Raw genomic sequence first — 23090 nt, 5'->3', positions numbered from 1 at the left:
TTCTTTTAATTAGAAAATTAACAAAAACCGTAAAATAATTTTTCAATTTTTCGATGATAAATGCATTTTATAGGACCTAGTGATTAAAGAGGTATTGGCTACTGGAAGAGTAAAAGGAGGCTTTATAAAATAAATACTTTTTCATTCAATTTTATTACAAATAATTGCTAATCCTAGTGTTGTAACACCAAATTCTGATGTTCATCAAATCACTCAGTCTGTAATAAAACCTTTACATGATTTATGGCATATTAGAATCAGTCTTGCTTCCAAGACGAAATTATCACATATTACTGGAATAAATTTGAGAATTCTAGTCATCACATGTGTAATATTTGTCCATTTGCTAATCAATAGAGAATTTCATTTCAAAAGAGTCATATTACTTTTAAATTTGTATTTGAGCTTATAAATATTGTCCTATGGGGCCTATATAATGTTCATTCAATTTCAGGAGCCAAATATGTTCTAACCATTGTTGATGACTTTTTAAGGTCCATATGGATATGCCTATTACCTAACAAAGCTAGAGTTTTCAGAACCTTAGATGATTTCATACAGGTGGTCCACACTCAGTTTCAAAAGCTTGTGAAAATCATAAGGTTAAACAATGGCACTGAGTTTGTGAATTGAGAATGCACAAATTTTTTTAGATCTAAAGGCATACTGCATTAGAAATCACATCCCTATTCCTTACAAGAAAATGGTGTGGTGGAAAAAAAACATAAACACCTTTTGCAAATTGCGAGATCATTGATGTTTTAGTCAAATTTGCCCAAACATTTTTAGGGTAAGTTTATTTTGACTGCTATACATATTTTAAATAGATTACCTACTCCTGTTTTACATTAAAAAACACCACATGACATTTTGTGTCAAAAGCCACTAGATTAGAACAACCTTAAAGTGTATGGTTGCTTATGTTTTGCAACAAATCTCCAACCTAGTAAAAATAAATTTTCTCATCGAGCACATAAATGCATATTCATTGGCTATGTCACTCGTTATAAGGCTTACAAATTATATAATTTGGCAACCAAATAGATTTTTATGTCCAGAGATGTTATTTTTCATGAAAATGATTTTCCTTTTACAAAAGCAGAATTGCAATTGCATGATGATCCTTCAATTCCACTTCCAGTAAATGATTCAAACATTCAACACAACTCCAAACACATCACACCCTTCTTCCTCTCCTATCAATTCTCGCCAACTTTTTACACAAACTTCTTCACCAGAAAACTCATATTGCCTCACTAATTTTATCACATGCCTCCACTCTCGCACCTGTTCCTATAAGGAAAAGCACTCGACTTACTTCAAAGACTAGCTAAATGATTTTATAGCTACTATTTCTAAAGTCCCTCTAAATACTAATTTCAGTACTAATGCAACTAATAGTTAATTGGTGTTTGTAAGTACTACTTCTCAAGTTCATTTTCATATAAATTCGCCGTCTCATTTTCCTTCTTTACCTATCACATTACAAATTTCCCCTCCAAATATAGTTATGACTACATGTGTTTTGTAGCAAATGTTTCCCTTTCTGCAAAAACAAAGTCTTTTCATCAGGCAAAGGAGAATAGCAATAGGGTTACAACAATACATGTAGAGTTATATGCATCAGAAAGGAATAATACCTGGTAATTAACTCAACTACCTACAGGGAAGAAGGCAATAGCCTTTAAGTAGGTATTTCAGATCAAGCATAAAGCAAATGGATCCATAGATAGATACAAGGTAAGATTAATTACCAAAGGTTTTAACCAATTGCCTAGTGTTGGTCATAAATGGTCATCAATTACCTTTTATTATTATTATTATTATTATTATTATTATTATTATTATTATTATTATTATTATTATTATTATTATTATTATTATTATTATTATTACCATTGAAGGTAACACGCGATAAATAATATTTTATATAAATGAATTTATAAAAAAAATAACATAAATAATTTTTAAGTATTATATTTAATCATAAAAGATCTTAGTTTTTTAAAAATCGGATTTTAAAGAAAATAATATTTTAACTCATAAATATTAAAGTAGTATTATAAACAATAATAATTATAATAAGAAGAATAAAAAATTAAATAATAATTAATATTTACAGAATAATATAAATAATTTATAAATATTACATTTAATTACAAAATTCTTAATTTTTAAAAATTAAATTTTAAAGAAAATAATAATTTAAATCATAAATTTTAAGGGAGTATTTTAAATAATAATGATAATTAAAAGATAAATAAAAAATTAAATAATAATTAGTATAAAAGATAGTATTTATAAAAAATGACACGTGATAAATTTTTTGAGGAAAGTATTGCATGTTATTTCTCTATGTATATATATATATAAGGATTGTATTTAGAAAATTAAACTATATAATAATTATATATTGTAACTTTCAGGAAATATAGAAAAATAGTTATCAATAAATTTAATTAAAAATTACAAATTGGTATAAATGTGATAGATTTAAAATCTTACCTCCTCTTGAATTTGTTTTATAAAAATATGGACCACTTCTTTTATCAGAAAGTGAAAATGCAACATATATAAAATTAATATGTGTTTTCATTTGGTAAAATTAATAAATTAGTTCAATTAATTCTTAATTTTTCGTTTCTCTAATTAAATTGAACTTTTTAGGTATTTATAATAATAATAATAATAATAATAATAACAACAATAATGATAGCTATTTATTATAGTATTAAAGTGTAATAATTAAATAATTTGTAATTTGTATATACATAATTAGGAAATTAATAACTTAATTATAATTTAAAAAAATTATATAATTAATTAATAAAAAATAAAACTCCAAGTGGGGCAGGTATATATATATATATAATTTTGCCAAATAATAATAAAACAATATAATATGATTAATATTAATATTAGTTATTTATTAATTATACTATAAAAAAATATCCAAAAAATAATGAAAATCGAATATTAACATAAATTTCTTATTTTTCATTACAATGAAATTAAAATTTTATTTCATTTTTTCATAATTCATTTTATATACATAGCAATCAATATATAATTAAAAATATGTTTTTATTAAATACGTGTTAAAATAAAATAAGATCAAGGTAAATTAAAATTTATTAAATATATAAAAAATATAGAGAGGACAAATTATTTAATTTCATGTGATAAGAGGATAAAATATTTAACTCAGTGTGATAATTTTTATAGTATAATTCAAAATTATTTTATTAATTTTAAGATGTATAATTCTTAAATTTTTATAATTAAATGAAATAATAAAAAATTTAAGAATCCTTAAATGAGAAATTTATAAATTTTTGGAATATATCTGCTATTTTTAATTAGTTAGCCATAAAAATTATGATAATAATGGTAATAGTAAAGATATTTTAAAAAAAATTAGAGTTAAATAAAAAATGGAATTAATACTTAATATAAAAGGCAATAATTACTTATATTAATTTTTACACATAATTTACCCTTGTTCATAGCTATTATTATAGATATTAGCATATATTTAGTCAATTTTATAATTTTCACACTTCTTAGTCTAATTTTTGGAATTTATTTGTTTTGTAGGTTAAATTTGGAGAAATTTGGTGTATTTTGATCAGAGTAGCCATTTGGAGGAGATTAGAGTTGAATTGCAAAAATTTTTGAAGTTGAGTAAAAATTGGCCGAGAGTTACACAACCTGTAGCACAACCGATTTAGCTTATGTCGTAGGTTGTGTCGATCGTCAGATATTCAGGCTGAGAGTTATACAACCGGCGACACAACCGGTGACACAACCAATTCAGCTTATGTCGTTTTTACTGGAAATGGCTGACGTGGCATTTTCGTTACTCTGATTTTATACCTCACTTTCTCTGGAATCTTCCACCTTTTTACCCATTCTAGGGCAGACCCCTAACCCATATAAAGTCTCCTTTATCAATTTCTTTTCATAAGGAGGGAGGGAGGCATTTTTGGCAAGAAAGAAGGGAGAAAGAGAGAAGGACGGCAGCCATTTTCCAGCAGCTACAGAGGCCATTTTCTGCACTCTCTAGCAGTAGATTTGGCAACATTCTTCTGGGTTTTTCTACTCCTTAGCTTAGATTCTCATTATTTCTTCATTTATACACTTGGGTTTGTCTTGAAACTATGATTTGTGAGTAGTTATTTGAGATTCTAGAGATGGGTTTGTAAATATTGTTTTGTATTGTGGTTTTGAACTGATTTAGTCATTTAAATGAGGTTTGTTACATTTTGACTTATTGCTTGTGAGCTTGTTGCCTTGCTTGATGAATGGGCCCTCATTAAGTTAAGCTTTAATCCTTAATAGATGGACTGAAAAGTGAATATTTGGGATAGATAATCTTGCAATAAACTTAGTTTTCTTGGTGTTAGAGATAAGCTAAGAGGATTAAGGGGACTTTTCAAAATCAATTAGAGCTTTAATTGGATTTTTGTTAGGTTTGAAATACCGTGAAAACAGGGTTTGATTTAATGAAAACCAACTTTAAAATGCTTGAAAAAGGTTTCAAAAATTTAAGAATTGATTTCCCTCAAAATTGCAATTCTCATGTGTTTGGCTAAATTAGGGATAAACCACATGCAAACAATATGGAAAATCCAATCTCTAGAATCACTTTAATTTTTATTGAATTTAGATTTAATTCCTCCCAATTTCATAAATAGAAATTTCAAATTAAATTTTAATAATCTAGTTTAATTAATCTAGTTAATTGTTTAATTTAGCTTAAATTCCTCAAATATCAATCTTAAATTTTAAATTTCATTTTATATCTTTAAATTTTGCCATTTTAATTAGCTTATCCTTTTATTTCCAATTTAAGCACAATTCCCTGTGGGATCGATATCATTTTTTAAAACTATACTACTGTGACCCGTGCACTTACGGACCCAACATCAAGTTTTTGGCGCCGTTGCCGGGGAATTGTTTGTTTTTAAGTTGGATTTTAATTGTTTTAAGCTAATTAGAATTTTTATTTTCTTTTATTTTCACTGCTGTTCCTTGTGTTTTTCAGGTACTTTTCTTGTTTATGAGACGATCGAAAAGCACAAGTGATACTGAATTGTTGTTCAACCCTGAAATTGAAAAATTCTGCCAGCCAACAAAAAGGAATACAAGAGAAGAAAGGAAGCAGAAAAAGAAGAACAACAAAGATTTGAGCAAGAGGAGACAATTGAAAATATGGAGAATCAAAATAGAGCTATTGGTGGAAACAATGGAGGAAATGAGCAAAATAGGCAAAATGAAGTGGTTAATCAAAATGATCCTCAGAGAAGATCCATGTTAGATTATGCTTTTCCTAGATGTGCTGATGTGAGAGATAACAGACCTATTATTAGAGCTAATCAATTTGAGCTAAAGACTGGTCTCATTCAAATGGTTCAGAATTCACAATTTGGAGGTAGTCCACTTGAAAATCCTCATTCTCATTTGAAGAAATTTTTGATGATATGTGGTACACAAAGACAACCTGGAGTTTCAGATGAAGTGATTCGGCTCACCTTATTTCCATTTTCTCTTCGGGATTCAGCATTGGAGTGGTATGACTCACTTCCACAAGCTACTATAGCAACTTGGGAGCAGCTATCTCAAGCTTTTCTATCTCAATTTTTCCCACCTGGGAAGACTACTCATTTGAGGAATTTGATGGTAGCTTTTAAGCCAAGGGATGATGAAACTTTGTATGAATCTTGGATGAGATTTAAGGAGCTAGAAAGGCAATGTCCTCATCATGAAATACCTAAATGGATGATTGTTCAGAATTTCTACACTAGAGTTACTCCAGCCATAAGAAACACAATTGATTCACAAGCAGGAGGAGATTTCATGAGAATGACAAGTGAAGAATGCTATGATCTATTAGAGAAGATTGCTCATAATACCCATTTATGGGGAAATCCTAGAGCACTTGAGCCAAAGAAGGCTGGGATTTATGAACTTGACTCAGTTAGCTACATGAATGCAAGATTTGACCAGTTGACTCAACTTCTTAGTGATTTTTGCACAAAGGCAACAACCTCAACTCCTACAACTATGCGACAAGTTGCCTACACAGATGGAACCCAAAGTTGTGGAGTTGATTACTCTTCTTATGGTGATGATTATTTGCAAGAACAAGCTGCTTATGCAGGAGGTTATCAACAAAAACCTATGGGAAATGCTTACTCTAATGTGAACAACTCAACATGGAGACCACAAGCAACTTTTGCTCAACAAGGCCAAAGCTCAAATAATGCTCATAACCAGCAGTATATGCAGCAGAATAGGCCTCAGTTTCAGCCTCAGTTTCAGCCCACAAGGCAGCCACAACCTGGATATCAAGCAAGAGCACAACAATCCCTTCCACCTCATGAACCAAAGCCAACCTTGGAAAGCATGATGGAGAAATTTTTTTCTGAACAAAGCAAGATGAATAGCAAATTGGAGGAAGAAATGCAGCATATGAGACAAACCATGGATCAATTACAAGTCCACAACTGCATGTTGGAGACTCAATTGGCTCAACAAGCAAGCTCATCGGGAAGTAAATCCTATGGCAAACTACCTAGCCAACCACAAAACCCTCATGAACAATGTAAGGTTGTGACCTTGAGAAGTGGTAAGAAAATTGGTCAAGAGAGTGAAAACAAGAGAGAAGAAAAAGAGAGCACAAAAGAAGAAAATTCAATTGAGAGCCAGAGAAATGAAAAAGAAGAAGAAAGCAAAAGTGAGCAAGATGAGGGAGAGAAACCATAAATCCCACTTGAACCTTACAAGCCCACCCTTCCCTACCCTCAAAGATTCATTAAGCATAAGCTAGACAAACAATTTGGCAAATTCCTTGAAGTGCTAAAGAAGTTGTATATCAATGTGCCATTCACTGAGGCACTATCCCAAATGCCAAGTTTTGCCAAGTTTTTGAAGGAGATTCTTACCAACAAGAGAAGGCTAGAAGATTATGACACCATCAATTTGGGAGAGCAATGTAGTGCTATAATTCAGAAGAAGTTACCTCCCAAACTCAAAGATCCGGGTGTGTTTTCTATTCCTTGTCATATTGGTGATAATTGTGTGGAAAATGCCTTATGTGACCTTGGAGCTAGTGTTAGCCTAATGCCACTTTTAATATATAAGAAGTTGAATATGGGAGAGTTGAAGCCCACAAACATGTATCTTTCATTGGCTGACCGTTCAATTAAATATCCAGAAGGCATTCTAGAAAATGTGCCTATCAAGGTTGGGAAATTCTACATTCTGGTGGACTTTGTCATTTTAGATATGGAAGAAGACACAAAAGTTCCTATCTTATTGGGAAGACCCTTTTTGGCAACAGCTGGTGCATTAATTGATGTAAAGGGTGAGAAATTGACACTTAGAGTGGGAGATGATCAAATGATATTCAACATCAATCCAGCCATGAAAAGGAAACATGAAGAAGTTGAGTCTTGTTTGCGGGTAGACATTATTGATGAGATTATTCAAGAGCATTTCAGAAAAAGCTATCCACAAGACCCACTTGAAAATTGCTTAGTCCATGGTGGGAGCATTGATGATGACAATCACAACATGGTTGCTTTTGCACAACACTTGGAGAGTTCTCCACCACATCCTAAAGCCACAATTTTTCAACTTGAAGGAGTACAAAATTTGGAGATCAAACCACCATTATTAAAGGTAGAGGATGCCCCAAAGGTAGATCTTAAACCTCTTCCTTCCAACCTCAGGTATGCTTTTCTTGGACCCAATGGAACATATCCTGTTATAATTAATGCATCTTTGACTGATATTGAGAATGAAAGATTGTTGAGAGTTTTGAGAGAATATAGAAGAGTTTTGGGTTATGCAATTGATGATATAAAGGGAATTAGTCCAACAGTTTGTATGCATAGGATTTTCCTAGAGCCAAATAGCAAACCTTCCATTGAACACCAAAGAAGATTGAATTCTACAATGAAGGATGTTGTAAAAAAGGAAATCCTAAAATTACTAGCTGCTGGAATTATTTACCCTATTTCTGACAGTGAGTGGGTTAGTCCTGTGCATGTTGTACCAAAAAAAGGTGGGGTGACAGTTGTTAAAAATGAGAATAATGAATTGATACCCACTAGAACTGTTACAGGTTGGAGAATGTGCATAGACTATAAGAAGTTGAACAATGCTGATGCATACATTTTGCATAATCATTTAGGTTTAATTTCATAACCATTTTATTTGATTATTAGTCACTTTTAGCTAATTTCATTAGTTAATTAGTTAGTTTTTCAGAATTGTCAATTATAGATTAATTTGTAATTTTTACTTTGTTTTGTAGGAAAAATGGTGTTTTTGAAGGACTGAAAAGAAATTTTGCCATTGAGGAGTAACTTCTACAGCCAAAGATGTCAAAAACAAGTTTTAAAGTTGAAATATGCATTGGCCAAATTGCGCATAACTTGCCGCATAAGCTATGCAGATCTGCATAAGGAGAAGAAACACTGTCCAACACACTGAATTGTGCATAAGGAGAGTGCATAGCCTATGCAGATTCACGCCTCCCTTATGCAATCTCACGGAATTGTGCATAACCTATGCGCCAAGTCATGCAGTTTCGCATAAGTGAACCAGAAACAGCCGAAAACTGCATAAGGGACTGCATAACTTATGCAGTCCACTTATGCAGTCCCACAAAGGTTTCATTAATGAGCTGGCAGAAGATTCCCTCAGAAAATTCCTCCTAAAACACACCATTTTAGGGCTCCATGTCAGAAAATGCTATAAATAGCCCCATTTCCCATTTTAGAAAAGGGAGACAAGGAGCAGAAAAGAAAAGGGAGAGGAGAGGCAGAATTTGAAGAGTCACTTTCACCTTCCACACCATTTTCAACCAAGATTTGCAGATTTCTTTCTTTCCTTATATTTTTCCTACATTTCTAGTGTTTAATTTCTTGTTTCTTAGCTTAGATTAAAGCTTATTTTCATATAAACTCAGATTTTCTTGTAAACATTATGGATAGTGAGTAGTTTTACTTTGATTCTGGAGTAAGGGATGTAATATTTTAGTTATTTTTGTGGATTTGAACTGGGTTAGTCCCAATTTAATGAATTTATGAGGTTTAATCCATTTCTTGTGTGCTTATTCACATGCTTAATGAAGGGCCCCATTAAGTTATGTTCTTAATCCTTGGTTGAAGCACCGAAAGGAGAAAACCAAGTGATAGTTAATCAAGAAATTGGACTTAATTAACTTAGATCTAGAAATAGACTAAGGGTTAAGAGGGTTTTAATAGATTGATTAAAGAACCTAATGGGTCTTGGTTAATTTTAACTCCACGAAAGTAGGATTAAGTTAATTAAGGCACTCTTTGTCTCACTCGAAAGAGTTTTCAAGGGATTTTAGAATTAATCTCCTTTAAACCCATAAATTTCATGGATTGGGCTAGCTAGGAAAAATCCCAAAATGACTTAAATATGAACCCTTAACTCCAGAATCGTCTTTCATCAATTACTGCTTGGAATTTTACTTTTGAGAGTTTAGTTTAATCTCATTTTATTAATTTTCATTATTATTAATTTCTTTATTTTGCGAATTATTAAATTAGTTATTGTTTGAATTTAGTTTTGCATTTTCATACCTTATGCTTCAAATTCCTAAATTTCTTTTATCAATTTGATTAAAATATAATTTTAACATATTTTATTTTACATCAAAAATTCAATCATTAACACAACTCCTCGTGGGAACGATATCTTTTTCTATACTACTTGAACGACCCGTGCACTTGCGGTTGGGACCCACCAAGTTTTTGGCGCCTTTGCCGGGGAGTTGTTTGTTTAAGATTGAATTCTTGATTATTTTAGTTGTTTATAGTTTTATCTTTGTTATCTTTTCATTTTGTGTTTGTTTGTTTTCTTTTTAGGTACTCTTAATCTTTTATGAGAAGATCTAGAAGCACAAGTGACACATCCTTATTATTTAATCCTGAAATTGAGAAGTTTTGTAGAGCCAACAAGAAAGAAACTAGAAGAAGAAAAGAAGCATTGAGAGCAGCTGAAATTGAACAAGAAATGGCTGAAGAAAGAGTTGGAATTGGTGGTGGTAATGCTAGAAATGATCGAAACAATGAAAATATAGCTCATGGTGAAGAAGTTGTAAATGCTAATGTGCCTAAGGGAAGTATGATGGATCATGCATTTCCTCATTTTGATGACTTAAGAGAGAGTATAGCAAGACCAAGAATTGATGCAAATAGTTATAAGATGGATTTTGGAGTACTACAAATGATTCAAAATTCTCAATTTGGAGGTCATCCTTCAGAAAATCCTCATACTCATCTTAAGAAGTTTGTTATGATCTGTGACATGCAAAAGCAACCAGAAGTGTCTGATGATGCAGCAAGGCTAAAATTGTTTCTATTCTCTTTGAAAGATAGAGCATTGGATTGGCTTGATTCTTTACCTCACAACTCAATTACAAATTGGGAGCAGCTCACTAATGCATTTCTTGCCCAATACTTTCCACCTGGAAAAACTCAAGAGTTGAGGAATCAAATGATTGCTTTTAGACCAAGAGAAGATGAGACTCTTTATGAGTCATGGATGAGATGGAAGGAGTTGGAGAGACAATGTCCACATCATGCCATTCCTAAATGGATGATAAACCAGAATTTTTACACAAATGTCACTCCTGCTATCAGAGGAATCATTGATGCTCAAACTGGAGGGGAATTCATCATTAAGCATGAAGATGAAGCTTATGAGTTGTTAGAGAAAATAGCAAAGAACAGTCATTTATGGAGTAGTCCAAGAGGGTCAACTCCAACTCAAAAAAGGCAAGTTGCTGGAATGTTTGAGCTTGATCCATTCAACATGATCAATGCCAAATTTGATGCACTCACTAATGTCCTTGCTAAGAAAATGGAGGATTTAAGTATGCTAGTCAGTTCATCATCATGCTCTGGAAGTTCTCAACAAGTTACTTATACAGAAGGAACAATGAGCTGTGGAGTAGATTATCCTTCATATGCTTGGAGGAATCATCCCAATTTTTCATGGGAGAATCAACAAAATCAAGCTTCAACTCAGAACTTTCCACCACAATAACAAGGGCATCAATACCAACAACCTAGGCAACCACCACCTAGTTTTCAGCAAAAGAATGCAATTCCTACACCTCTTCCAAGACAGCAAGAACAAAGTTCCACCACAGAGGCTTTATTACAACAAATTCTTGCTAATCAAACTAAGCGTGATGAAGAGATGAGAGAGATGAAAGCAAGGTTGGAACAAATGCAAACACACAATAGGATGCTGGAAAATCAGATTGCACAACAAGCATGCTCATCAAGTACCAATTCTATGGGAAAACTTCCTAGTCAAACAGAAAATCCAAGGGAGCAATGTCATGCCATCACACTGAGGAGTGGTAAAATAGTGCATACTGAGAAGAGTGAAAAGGTTGAGAAGAGAGAAAATGAGAAAGATGTTAAGGGAGATGAAAAACAAGAGAGTGCAGAAAAAGGTAAAGAGGAGGTTGAAGAGAAAGAAGAGAAATACATACCTCCAGAGCCTTACAAGCCACAGCTTCCCTTTCCACAGAGATTTCAAAAAGCCAAGCTTGATAAGCAATTTGGGAAGTTTTTAGAGGTTTTGAAGAAGCTATATATAAATGTGCCTTTTATTGATGCTCTTTCCTAAATGCCTTCTTATGCTAAGTTTCTAAAAGAAATTCTCTCAAATAAGAGGAGACTTGAAGATTATGAGACTGTAGCCTTAACTGAGGAATGCAGTGCTATCCTCCAAAGGAAACTTCCTCCAAAGCTCAAGGATCCAGGGAGTTTTTCAATTCCATGCCACATTGGGGAATCATGTTCTGTAAAAGCTTGATGTGATTTAGGGGCTAGTGTTAGCCTTATGCCCCTCTCCATTTATGAGAAGCTCAATATGGGAGATCTTAAGCCAACCCACATTTCTCTTCAGTTAGCTGACAGATCAATTAAGTATCCTGAAGGGATTTAGAGAATGTGCCTCTGAAGGTTGGGAAATTCTATATACCTGTTGACTTTGTCATCTTGGACATGGAAGAGGATTCTAATATCCCAATCATTTTGGGGAGGCCTTTCCTGGCTACAGCTGGTGCTTTGATTGACGTGAAAGGTGAAAAGCTTACTCTTAGAGTTGGAGAGGATCAATTAGTCTTCAATATCGGCAATGACAAGAAGAAGCAACATGAAGATGTAGACTCTTGTTTGAGAATTGATATAGTTGATGAGTTAGCAAAAGAGCACTTTGGAAAGAGCTATCCAAAGGCTTCTCATGAAAGTTGTCTTGTCCATGAAGGGAGTATCAATGATGAAAATCCAAAAGAGGCTGCATTTGCACAACATTTGAATAGTAATCCAACTTGTCCTATGGCACCAAGCTTTCAAGTTGAGCAAGTGGAGAAAAGTGAAGTAAAGCAACCATCTCTCAAAGAAAAGGATGCACCAAAGGTTGTCAAGAAAGAAATAGTCGGATTTTTAGACAAAGCAACAAGGATATTCTCATATGATGGAAAGAAAATGAAGTATAGATTCATTGAAGCACCTATTGGAAACAGAGGCAATAAATTCCAATTCCAGCCACCATGAAACATGAAAAGAGTCCAGCTAAGGACTATAAATTAGCGCTCTTGGGAGGCATCCCAAGTTCCTTTTATTTTGCTTTTGCTGATTTACTTTTATTTTCATTGCTTTTGTTTTTATCTTAAATCTCCCCAAATTCAATTTTTGACACTGTTGAATCTTGTCCCTTGTAGATGAGATGTATTTCAATGGAGGAAGGTTGGTGAACTGCTGGGGAGTGATTCTTAACCTGAAATTTTGTCCTTCAACTCTCCCAAAATTGATTGATTTTTACTGTATAACCTGTGTAGGTTTGCTACCTGGTTTATGCAGAGAAAAAAAAAATGATGAATTTTGCAGCAAGGTAGGGTCTGCAGCAGATGGCTTATGTTTCTTGGTGAGGTTGGGTGTGTAACTTTTAAGTATTTGTGCTTATAATGTTAATGTGATGGTAAGTGGGTCATTTTGTAGTTTTGAGCTTATTTGGGTTGTGAGATTCAAGGTGGACATAATGCATTTTCTTGGCATAACTTGGGGAGTCATTTCTCATTTATGGATAAATGCAACTTTATGCAGATTTTATTGAGTTTTAATGTGCTAAATGTTGATTTGCAGAATTTGAATCAAAATGGCATGGGTCACAAATGCCTTTTATGCAGGATTCACTTTTACAAGCATGTGTGATGTAATTTTGATGGATTTTGTATATATTGATGTGTTTTTGGTGATAATTTCTCATGATTTATGCTTAATAGAATTATATTTCTTCATTCTAGGGTATTTTTCACACTTGCAAATTATTTTCCATTGCAATCTCAATCTTGTTGAATTGTGCATAAGCAACTGCATAGCTTATGCAATCCTGCATAACCACAATTCTTGCCATTTTCATCTCTGTTGCAAACTGCATAAGGTAGTGCATAGCTTATGCAACTCTGTATAGCCACATTTTTGTCAAATTTCATACCTACCAAGACTTGCATAAGTGTGTGCATGACTTATGCACATTTGCATGACTTCAAATCCTGCATTTTCTCTCTCTGCCGAAATCTGCATAAGGGGAGTGCATAACTTATGCACTTCCGCATGACCGAACTCTCCAAAACCCAAAACCCAAAACTCTCCAAAGTTGCCTATGAGAGTGATTTGACTTACCTTTAGTTGGGTTTGTGGATTGAAAGTTTCCTAAGAGGTGCAAAGTTTTGAAGTGTTATCCCTTGCCTATATCTTCTTAGCCAAAAAGCCTCCCAACTAGTCATTTGGAGATGGAAGTGTTTAGAGGGAGTTATTGGATATAAGGTAGTCAAATGATGTCTCACCAATCCTAGAACAAATTTTCTAAACCTTTCAAGGCGAAATACCAGCTTATACTTGAAAAGAGAGATGATTAGGCATTCTTTGATTTAAACCTTCTCATTTTAAACTTTTGGCCTTTTTCCTAATTAAAATTAACCCTTGCAAACCCCTTTGAACCTTTTTATTCCTAATTTTTCTTGAAACCCTTATTGCTACCTAGCCAATGAACCAAACACTCCAACCCTTTTCATGAGGATAATTGAATATTAGGTACACTTTATACTCTGATATTAAAAAAAAAAAAATACAATAAAAGGGAGAAGAAATGCTTGTCATCTTGTAAAAGTGCTAGTATATGTGCTTTTCACTATTGTCATTCAAATTGAAAGAAATCCACCCAAAGTATTAAAAAGAATGAGTTTGGGGGTGGCAATTTTAGGGACAATCATCAAAAAGAAAATGCAAGATACAAGTTTAAAGTATCAAAATGTCCCTCCATTTTTATGTGTTTTGTAAACTATGCTAGCACTTGACAATTCTCATTATGTATTTCTCTCCTCCATATATATATAAAAAAAAAAGAGAGAAAAAGAAAAAAAAAGTATAATAAAATAAGAAATGTACCTTATGTTGTCAAGATTGAAAATATTCTCATGCTTTGAATCATTTTTACCCATTTTTCTTCTTAGCCTCATTTTTTAACCCCATGGCCCCATTACATCCCTAAAAAGACCTTTGATCTCTTGATAGTATTTGCTACATTAGTGGAGATAGGAGTAGGGAATTTGCCTATGGGATTAGAAAATTATCCATTCATTCATTTAATTCCATCATTCTATATAGAGACACTTTGACTATTGATTGTTCTAGAATTCCTTTTGAGCATGACTCTCTCTTTTGATTGGTTGGTTTGGGGATTTTGAATGATAATTGACTTGATGGCTAAGCGGTGAAAGCTAGGATAAGCATTAGATTCTTTGCATTTTGAAGGATGGGTATATGGATTGTTGGTATGGCTAAAGGTGTGTTTAGTTACTTTAATAGGTAATTTTCATAGCTCTTTGGATAAGGCACCCCTAAAAATTTTGCATTACATTTTAAAGTTTGCTTGAGGACAAGCAAAAGCTTGAGTTTGGGGGTATTTGATGCATACATTTTGCATAATCATTTACGTTTAATTTCATAACCATTTTATTTGATTATTAGTCACTTTTAGCTAATTTCATTAGTTAATTAGTTAGTTTTTCAGAATTGTCAATTATAGATTAATTTGTAATTTTTACTTTGTTTTGTAGGAAAAATGGTGTTTTTGAAGGACTGAAAAGAAATTTTGCCATTGAGGAGTAACTTCTACAGCCAAAGATGTCAAAAACAAGTTTTAAAGTTGAAATATGCATTGGCCAAATTGCGCATAACTTGCCGCATAAGCTATGCAGATCTGCATAAGGAGAAGAAACACTGTCCAACACCTGCCGAATTGTGCATAAGGAGAGTGCATAGCCTATGCAGATTCACGCCTCCCTTATGCAATCTCACGGAATTGTGCATAACCTATGCGCCAAGTCATGCAGTTTCGCATAAGTGAACCAGAAGCTTGAAATCGCATAAGGGACTGCATAACTTATGCAGTCCACTTATGCAGTCCCACAAAGGTTTCATTAATGAGCTGGCAGAAGATTCCCTCAGAAAATTCCTCCTAAAACACACCATTTTAGGGCTCCATGTCAGAAAATGCTATAAATAGCCCCATTTCCCATTTTAGAAAAGGGAGACAAGGAGCAGAAAAGAAAAGGGAGAGGAGAGGCAGAATTTGAAGAGTCACTTTCACCTTCCACACCATTTTCAACCAAGATTTGCAGATTTCTTTCTTTCCTTATATTTTTCCTACATTTCTAGTGTTTAATTTCTTGTTTCTTAGCTTAGATTAAAGCTTATTTTCATATAAACTCAGATTTTCTTGTAAACATTATGGATAGTGAGTAGTTTTACTTTGATTCTGGAGTAAGGGATGTAATATTTTAGTTATTTTTGTGGATTTGAACTGGGTTAGTCCCAATTTAATGAATTTATGAGGTTTAATCCATTTCTTGTGTGCTTATTCACATGCTTAATGAAGGGCCCCATTAAGTTATGTTCTTAATCCTTGGTTAAAGCATCGAAAGGAGAAAACCAAGTGATAGTTAATCAAGAAATTGGACTTAATTAACTTAGATCTAGAAATAGACTAAGGGTTAAGAGGGTTTTAATAGATTGATTAAAGAACCTAATGGGTCTTGGTTAATTTTAACTCCACGAAAGTAGGATTAAGTTAATTAAGGCACTCTTTGTCTCACTCGAAAGAGTTTTCAAGGGATTTTAGAATTAATCTCCTTTAAACCCATAAATTTCATGGATTGGGCTAGCTAGGAAAAATCCCAAAATGACTTAAATATGAACCCTTAACTCCAGAATCGTCTTTCATCAATTACTGCTTGGAATTTTACTTTTGAGAGTTTAGTTTAATCTCATTTTATTAATTTTCATTATTATTAATTTCTTTATTTTGCGAATTATTAAATTAGTCATTGTTTGAATTTAGTTTTGCATTTTCATACCTTATGCTTCAAATTCCTAAATTTCTTTTATCAATTTGATTAAAATATAATTTTAACATATTTTATTTTACATCAAAAATTCAATCATTAACACAACTCCTCGTGGGAACGATATCTTTTTCTATACTACTTGAACGACCCGTGCACTTGCGGTTGGGACCCATCAAATGCTACAAGAAAAGACCATTTTCCCCTTCCTTTTATGGATCAAATGTTAGAGAGATTAGCCAAGCATTCATTCTTTTGTTACTTAGATGGATATTCTGGTTTCTTTCAAATTCCAATCCATCCTAATGACCAAGGAAAAACTACCTTTACCTGTCCCTATGGCACCTTTGCATATCGAAGGATGCCATTCGGATTGTGTAATGCACCTGGCACCTTTCAAAGGTGCATGATGGCCATTTTTTCTGATTTTATTGAAGAAATTATGGAGGTCTTCATGGATGACTTTTCAGTATATGGCACTAATTTTGATTCATGCTTGACTAATTTGTCTAAAATCTTGCAGAGGTGTGCTGATAATGATCTGGTGTTGAATTGGGAGAAATGCCACTTTATGGTCCAAGAGGGGATCGTTTTAGGGCATTTGATCTCAAATAGGGGAATTGAAGTGGATAGAGCTAAAATAGAAATTATTGAAAAAATGCCCCCTCCAACCACTGTCAAAGGAGTGCGGAGTTTTCTTGGACATGCCGGGTTTTACCGGCGATTTATTCAGGATTTTTCTAAACTTGCTAAACCCTTAACAAATCTTTTGAATCATGATGTTAAATTTGATTTTAATCAAGATTGTATGGTTGCTTTTTGCAGGTTGAAGACGGCCTTAACAACAGCTCCTATCATGCAACCCCCGGATTGGACTTTGCCATTCGAAATCATGTGTGATGCTAGAGAGTTTGCTGTTGGAGCTGTCCTTGGCCAGCGAAAAGATAGAAAACCTTATGCCATTTACTATGCAAGCCGAACCCTTGATGAAGCTCAAGTTAATTATGCTACAACTGAAAAGGAGTTCCTTGCGGTAGTATTTGCACTCAATAAATTCCGTTCTTATTTGGTCAACTCAAAGGTAATAGTTTTCACTGATCATGCAGTAATAAGGTATTTAATGAGCAAGAAAGAAGCTAAATCTAGGTTGATTAGATGGATTTTGTTACTTCAAGAATTTGATTTCGAAATAAGAGATAAAAAGGGTGTTGAGAATGTGGTGGCTGATCACCTTTCTAGGATAAAAACTGAAAATAAAGATGATGAAATTGTGCCAATTGATGAGTTTTTCATGAATGAGCAGTTGTATGTGTTGAAATCTGCACTTCCATGGTTTGCTGATATTGTGAATTTCTTGTCTTGTGATGTCTTGCCACCTGATTTATCTTGGCAGCAAAAGAAAAGATTCTTGCATGATGTTAAATTTTATTCTTGGGAAGAACCTCTTTTGTTTAGGAGATGTAATGATGGAATAATTAGGAGATGTATACCAGAGGAAGAAATAAATGATGTTATTTACCATTGCCATTCTTCTGAATATGGTGGTCATTTTAGTGTCTCAAAAACTGTTGAAAAAGTCTTGACATCAGGTTTCGATTAGCCTAATATGTTTAAACATGTAAGGAACTTTGTAAGTAAGTGTGATAGGTGCCAAAGGGTAGGCAACATTTCCAAGAGAGATGAGATGCCCCAACGGTCCATATTAGAAGTTGAATTGTTTGATGTGTGGGGAATTGATTTCATGGGGCCATTTCCATCTTCTTATGGGAATAAATATATCTTGGTAGGGGTAGACTATGTATCTAAATGGGTAGAAGCTATTGCTACACCTACCAATGATGCAAAAGTTGTGGTGAAATTTCTGAAAAAATTCGTTTTGACTAGATTTGGTGCCCCACGTGCCATAATCAGTGATGGTGGTAGCCATTTTTACAACCACCAATTTGAAAAATTGATGAGAAAATATGGGGTAAAGCATAGGATTGCCACACCATATCACCCTCAAACAAATGGCCAAGTAGAAATCACAAATAGAGAGCTTAAGCAAATCTTGGAGAAAACTGTCAACAAGTCCAGAAAAGATTGGTCCCTTAAATTAGATGACACTTTTTGGGCATATAGAACAGCCTTTAAAACCCCCATAGGACCTACACCTTATAGGTTAGTTTTTGGGAAATCATGCCATTTGCCCGTAGAGTTGGAACATAAAGCTTATTGGGCCATTAGAGCAATCAATTTTGATTTACAAGCTGCTGGACACAAAAGACTTTTGCAACTTGATGAATTAGAAGAATTGAGACTTGATGCTTATGAAAATGCTAGGATCTATAAAGAAAGAACAAAAAAATGGCATGATAAGCATATCAAGAAAAAAGACTTTAAAGAAGGAGATTTGGTTCTCTTATTCAATTCAAGGTTGAAATTTTTTCCAGGAAAATTAAAATCAAGGTGGTCCAGTCCATTTAAAATTGTGAAAGTTTTCCCTCATGGTGCTGTGGAAATTTTTGGTGAAAAATCGGGTAATTTCAAGGTAAATGGGCAAAGGTTGAGGCACTATTCAGTTGGTGAGCCAATTAAGAAGATAGCAACTTGCTATCTCTCTCATTCTCCATAACATCTTGAGTGAGTATGGTCAAGCTAAAGACCTAAACTTAGCATTTTTGTGCATAACTCAAAATTTTTTATTTATTTCTTTCATATATATTTGTTTTAAGTTTTTCTATACTCCTTATTTAGAGTTTGACATTGTTCTAATTTTCTTGTGCAGATGGGATATAATTCATTGCAAGTAAATGAGCATAAAAATTATTTGTTTTAGTCTAGCTTTAAATTTTTAGCTTTAAATTTTAGTTTCAAATTTGTTCACTTATAATTTTCATCTTTCTTTTGTTGAGTATTTGCTGGTGGATCTTGCTGGACTCATTGCCCTTTTTGTTAATTTTAAGAGGAAGTTTTTCCAAATTTTGACATCTTGGTTTAAAAGGAAAATTATTTGAATGTGGATGTGTGAATTGGTGCTTTGAAAAATTATTTTTTATGAGTATTTGATGAACATAACAAATTGAACAATTATAATTCATGTTATGAAGGTTTAATCATTTGAAATCTAATTTGTTTTAATTTTTTAGGTGCTATGAAATTCGGTCAAATTTGGGCAGCAGATTTCACAACCTGCGACATAACCGGTTTTGCTTGTGTCGTCGCTTATGTTCACTGGGCACATTTTGGGCAGATTATTTCACAACCTGCGACATAACCGGTTTTGCTTGTGTCGTCGCTTGTGTTCACTGGGCACATTTTGGGCAGATTATTTCACAACTTCTGACACAACCCCCATCCTTGTGTTCTAACTTATGTCGTCTGTTTGTTTTGTAGGATAAGAACTCACTTCACCAGAATGGGCCAGCAACTACCCCAAGCCCAAGCCCAAAAGCCCATTAACCCATTTTGATATAAAAAAAAAAAAAAACTAACTAAACCAAACCCAAAGCCCATAACCCATAGCCCAAGCCTATCACCCATAGCCCAACCCTAAAACACAAACCCATAGCCCATAACCCGATAACCACATCCCCTCTTCCCTCCTCTCGGCATCGCCCCCGACACAGCCCTCCTCTTCGCCGTAACCTTCGTCTTCACCGTCACCTCCAAACCCCCATCTAAACCACCATTTTCCTTCTTTCCTCTTCTACTTCTCCGCATTCTTCTTCTTTTTCGATCAGGCCCTTCCATTTCACCATGCCCGATTCCCCACTCCCCTTCGAAAACTCCCCTCCCCATTCCTCATAGCCGTCGCAGCCCCAAACCACTCCACCCATGAATGCCGACTGACCGGCAGCCCTTTCTGGTGACGCCCCCATCGCTACATATAAGAAGAAAAAAGCGAAGAGCATTAAGCCCCACAAAACAACAGGCGGCGCCAAGAGGAAGAAACCCGAACAGCCGACACAGCCCCACCCAGTCTCGCCACCAATTTCTGTAGCACCTGATGTCCGCCGTGGAATCCCAAAATCAGCGGTCAAACGCCCAGGGACATCTAAAGGTAACTTCGCAATTCCTTCATCTTTGCCTACTGCTAGACATTGGGTGTTGCCTACTGCCGAAATGAAAAGAAATAAGGCAAGAGTCGAAGCTCGAAAAATGGTTCAAACTCGGTATTTGGATGTGTATACACTTAAATCTTTGAAAATATATGATGAAATGCAGACTCTGTTAGATGCTTTAGGTTGGGTGCGATTTGCACATAAGCAGGAACTGGTTTACCCCATTCTAGTGCAGGAATTTATGGCCTCCCTGTCCACTAGTAAGCATAAAAATGACTTGGATAATGACTTGACAATCAATTTTAGATGCCTTGGTCAAGATAGGGTGCTGTCTATGGATGATTTTCACCACATATTCGGCTTTCCAACTGATGGTTTGCTCAAAATGCCTACTAGCCAAAGGGATTATAATGGGTATGAATTTTGGCAGCAAATTGCACCTTCAGCAGGTGTTTTCAAACCGGGGCACAGTAAGGCCTCTAAGATTGAGAGTCATTCCTTGAGATTGCTTCAAAGATTAATTGCAAATACAATTTTAGGAAGAGGAACTAGTGTTGGCACAATGTCTCAGTATGACTTATTCTTTTTGTGGTGTGCAAAAACTGGTAAAAAAGCTTCACCTAGTTATTATTTTTGCCGTCATGTGATCCGCCAAACTACTAGGGGTACTGGTAACATTGTGTTTGGAGGTTTGGTCACACCCATTGCTCACTATTTTGGTTTTAATCCTCAAGTTCACAAGTGTGCTGCTGTTCCAACTGGTTTGCTATATTTGGATGGACCTCATTTGGCCAACCAAAAATTTTGTATCAAAAATGAGGCTACCCAGCTGTATGAGATTCCTGCATCAACAGCAACACCACCTGGCTCTCCCACTGCAATTAGCTCCTCCTCAGCATCTGAGAAACCATCTGAGCAGCCTTTTACACAACCTCCACGCCAGGCTCCACCAGCTGCCCAACCTACTTCATCAACAGCTTCTGGACCATCCATGGCAACCCTTCTGACATTCATGGAGAATCTCAGTGATGAGATCTATTCTTTTCGGCAAATGACGGATGTCTCTTTTCAAACATTAAGGGATTTAGCTAATATATATTTGGATAGAAGTGCTGAAATGCAAGACGAGTTGAAAGTCATGCGAGCTAAGCTAGAGCAGATCGAAACAAACCAGGCACTCATTTTGAGCATCATTTCTCCACAACAACCACCAAAAGCACCACCACCTCCACAAGATGGCAAGGGCAAAGAAATTCTCATACATGACTGACCAGCTTTTATTTTCAGTTTACATTTCATGTTTTTATTTTCGTTCTTAGTTAATTAGTATTTTTAACTTGTTTAGTTAATATTTTGCTTGTGTTGTTTTTCTTTTACTTGAACCATTTACTTATTCAGTTTTTTTTTTAGTTCCTCATAAAGTACATTTTTCTTTTATATCTTTAGTACTTTGCTCATTTGCTTTGATTTGCTACTTCGGATTTACACTTGATGGTTATATTTTTGAGCTTAACTTCCCTATTTCAAGTTTTTGAGTTTAATTGATTTAATGGATTCCATTCCACTGTTTCTTTTGCAATGAGTGCAGCAGCTGTCCAAATTTTATTTAATTAAATTGGCTGCACTTCAATTAGGTAACAATTCTCATCTCAGCTTGTGTCACTTTCAACACAAGTTGTGCTATCGCTTATGCAACAGGGTAATAATTTTTTATGCACATATAGCCAAATTATCCCATTCCTTGCAATATTTTAACATTGAGGACAATGTTCATTCTGAGTATGGGGGAGAGGGTAAATTTTTTACAAAAATTATTTTTCCTTTTTCATTTGCATATAGTGACATAATCACTCATTACTTCATACTTGTACATATTCACATATATACACCTGCATATAGCTTCACATACTTAGTTATGCATACTTAGTTACATATAGGATGATTATACATTTATACACTCATGCATTTCATTCATTCACTTAAAATTTTTGAATTTTTAAACCAGTCTTTAAATTCCAGAAGCTGCTTATTCAAGCAATCTAACTTGCCTTTAGATGGTTAGTGGAATGAAAGTTCCAGCTGGGTGCAAAGTCTTAAGCATTATTCTTTCTCTTACTTAATAGCTGAAAATTAATATATTTATCTAGGTATGTAGATTCTGATTAGTTATTTTGAGTTTTGAGTGTCTGAATAAGCCTTTAAGGAAGAAAATAGTCATTGTCGTCTCACCATTCCTAGAACAAGCATCCTAGATCTTTCAAAGCGAAATTTTTAACTTGCATTTGATAAGAATATGATTTAGGCATTCCTTCATATTTTAAACCTCACATTTAGCCTTAACCTACCTTAATTTCATTTCAACCCTTGCAAACCCCCTTGAACCTTAATTCCCTAATTTCTTTGGAACCCAAATCATTTACCTAGCCATAAAACCTAAACACTACCACCTATTTATGAGAATAATATTTTAGCAATTAAGTGCATAAAAAATAATAATAAAAAAATTTTGATAAAAAAAAATGGAGGATTGAAACATCTTGAAAAGTGCTAGAGTAATTGTGAAAAGTTGATAAAAAAAA

At 34.1% G+C, this 23090-nt stretch overlaps 1 protein-coding gene and 2 non-coding genes across 3 annotated transcripts in view; all 3 read right to left on the bottom strand.

Moving 5' to 3' along the window:
- Positions 1-20248, bottom strand: part of LOC131183085 (rust resistance kinase Lr10-like) — a 33066-nt gene extending 12818 nt beyond the window's left edge. Inside the window, exon 1 of the mRNA XM_058152998.1 lies at positions 20013-20248. Coding sequence (XP_058008981.1) covers positions 20013-20248 — 236 coding nt within the window. The remainder of the gene's footprint in view (positions 1-20012) is intronic.
- Positions 5665-5771, bottom strand: LOC131169846 (small nucleolar RNA R71). The gene has a single exon (XR_009140775.1). It is a non-coding gene; the product is annotated as a small nucleolar RNA R71 (small nucleolar RNA).
- Positions 10524-10631, bottom strand: LOC131169796 (small nucleolar RNA R71). The gene has a single exon (XR_009140706.1). It is a non-coding gene; the product is annotated as a small nucleolar RNA R71 (small nucleolar RNA).
- Positions 20249-23090: the final 2842 nt, after the last annotated feature.

This window comes from Hevea brasiliensis, chromosome 1 (assembly GCF_030052815.1).
Source record: "Hevea brasiliensis isolate MT/VB/25A 57/8 chromosome 1, ASM3005281v1, whole genome shotgun sequence".
NCBI lineage: Eukaryota > Viridiplantae > Streptophyta > Magnoliopsida > Malpighiales > Euphorbiaceae > Hevea > Hevea brasiliensis.
The sequence above is the reverse complement of the archived record's forward strand: the minus strand, read 5'-3'. Positions and strand labels throughout refer to the sequence as shown.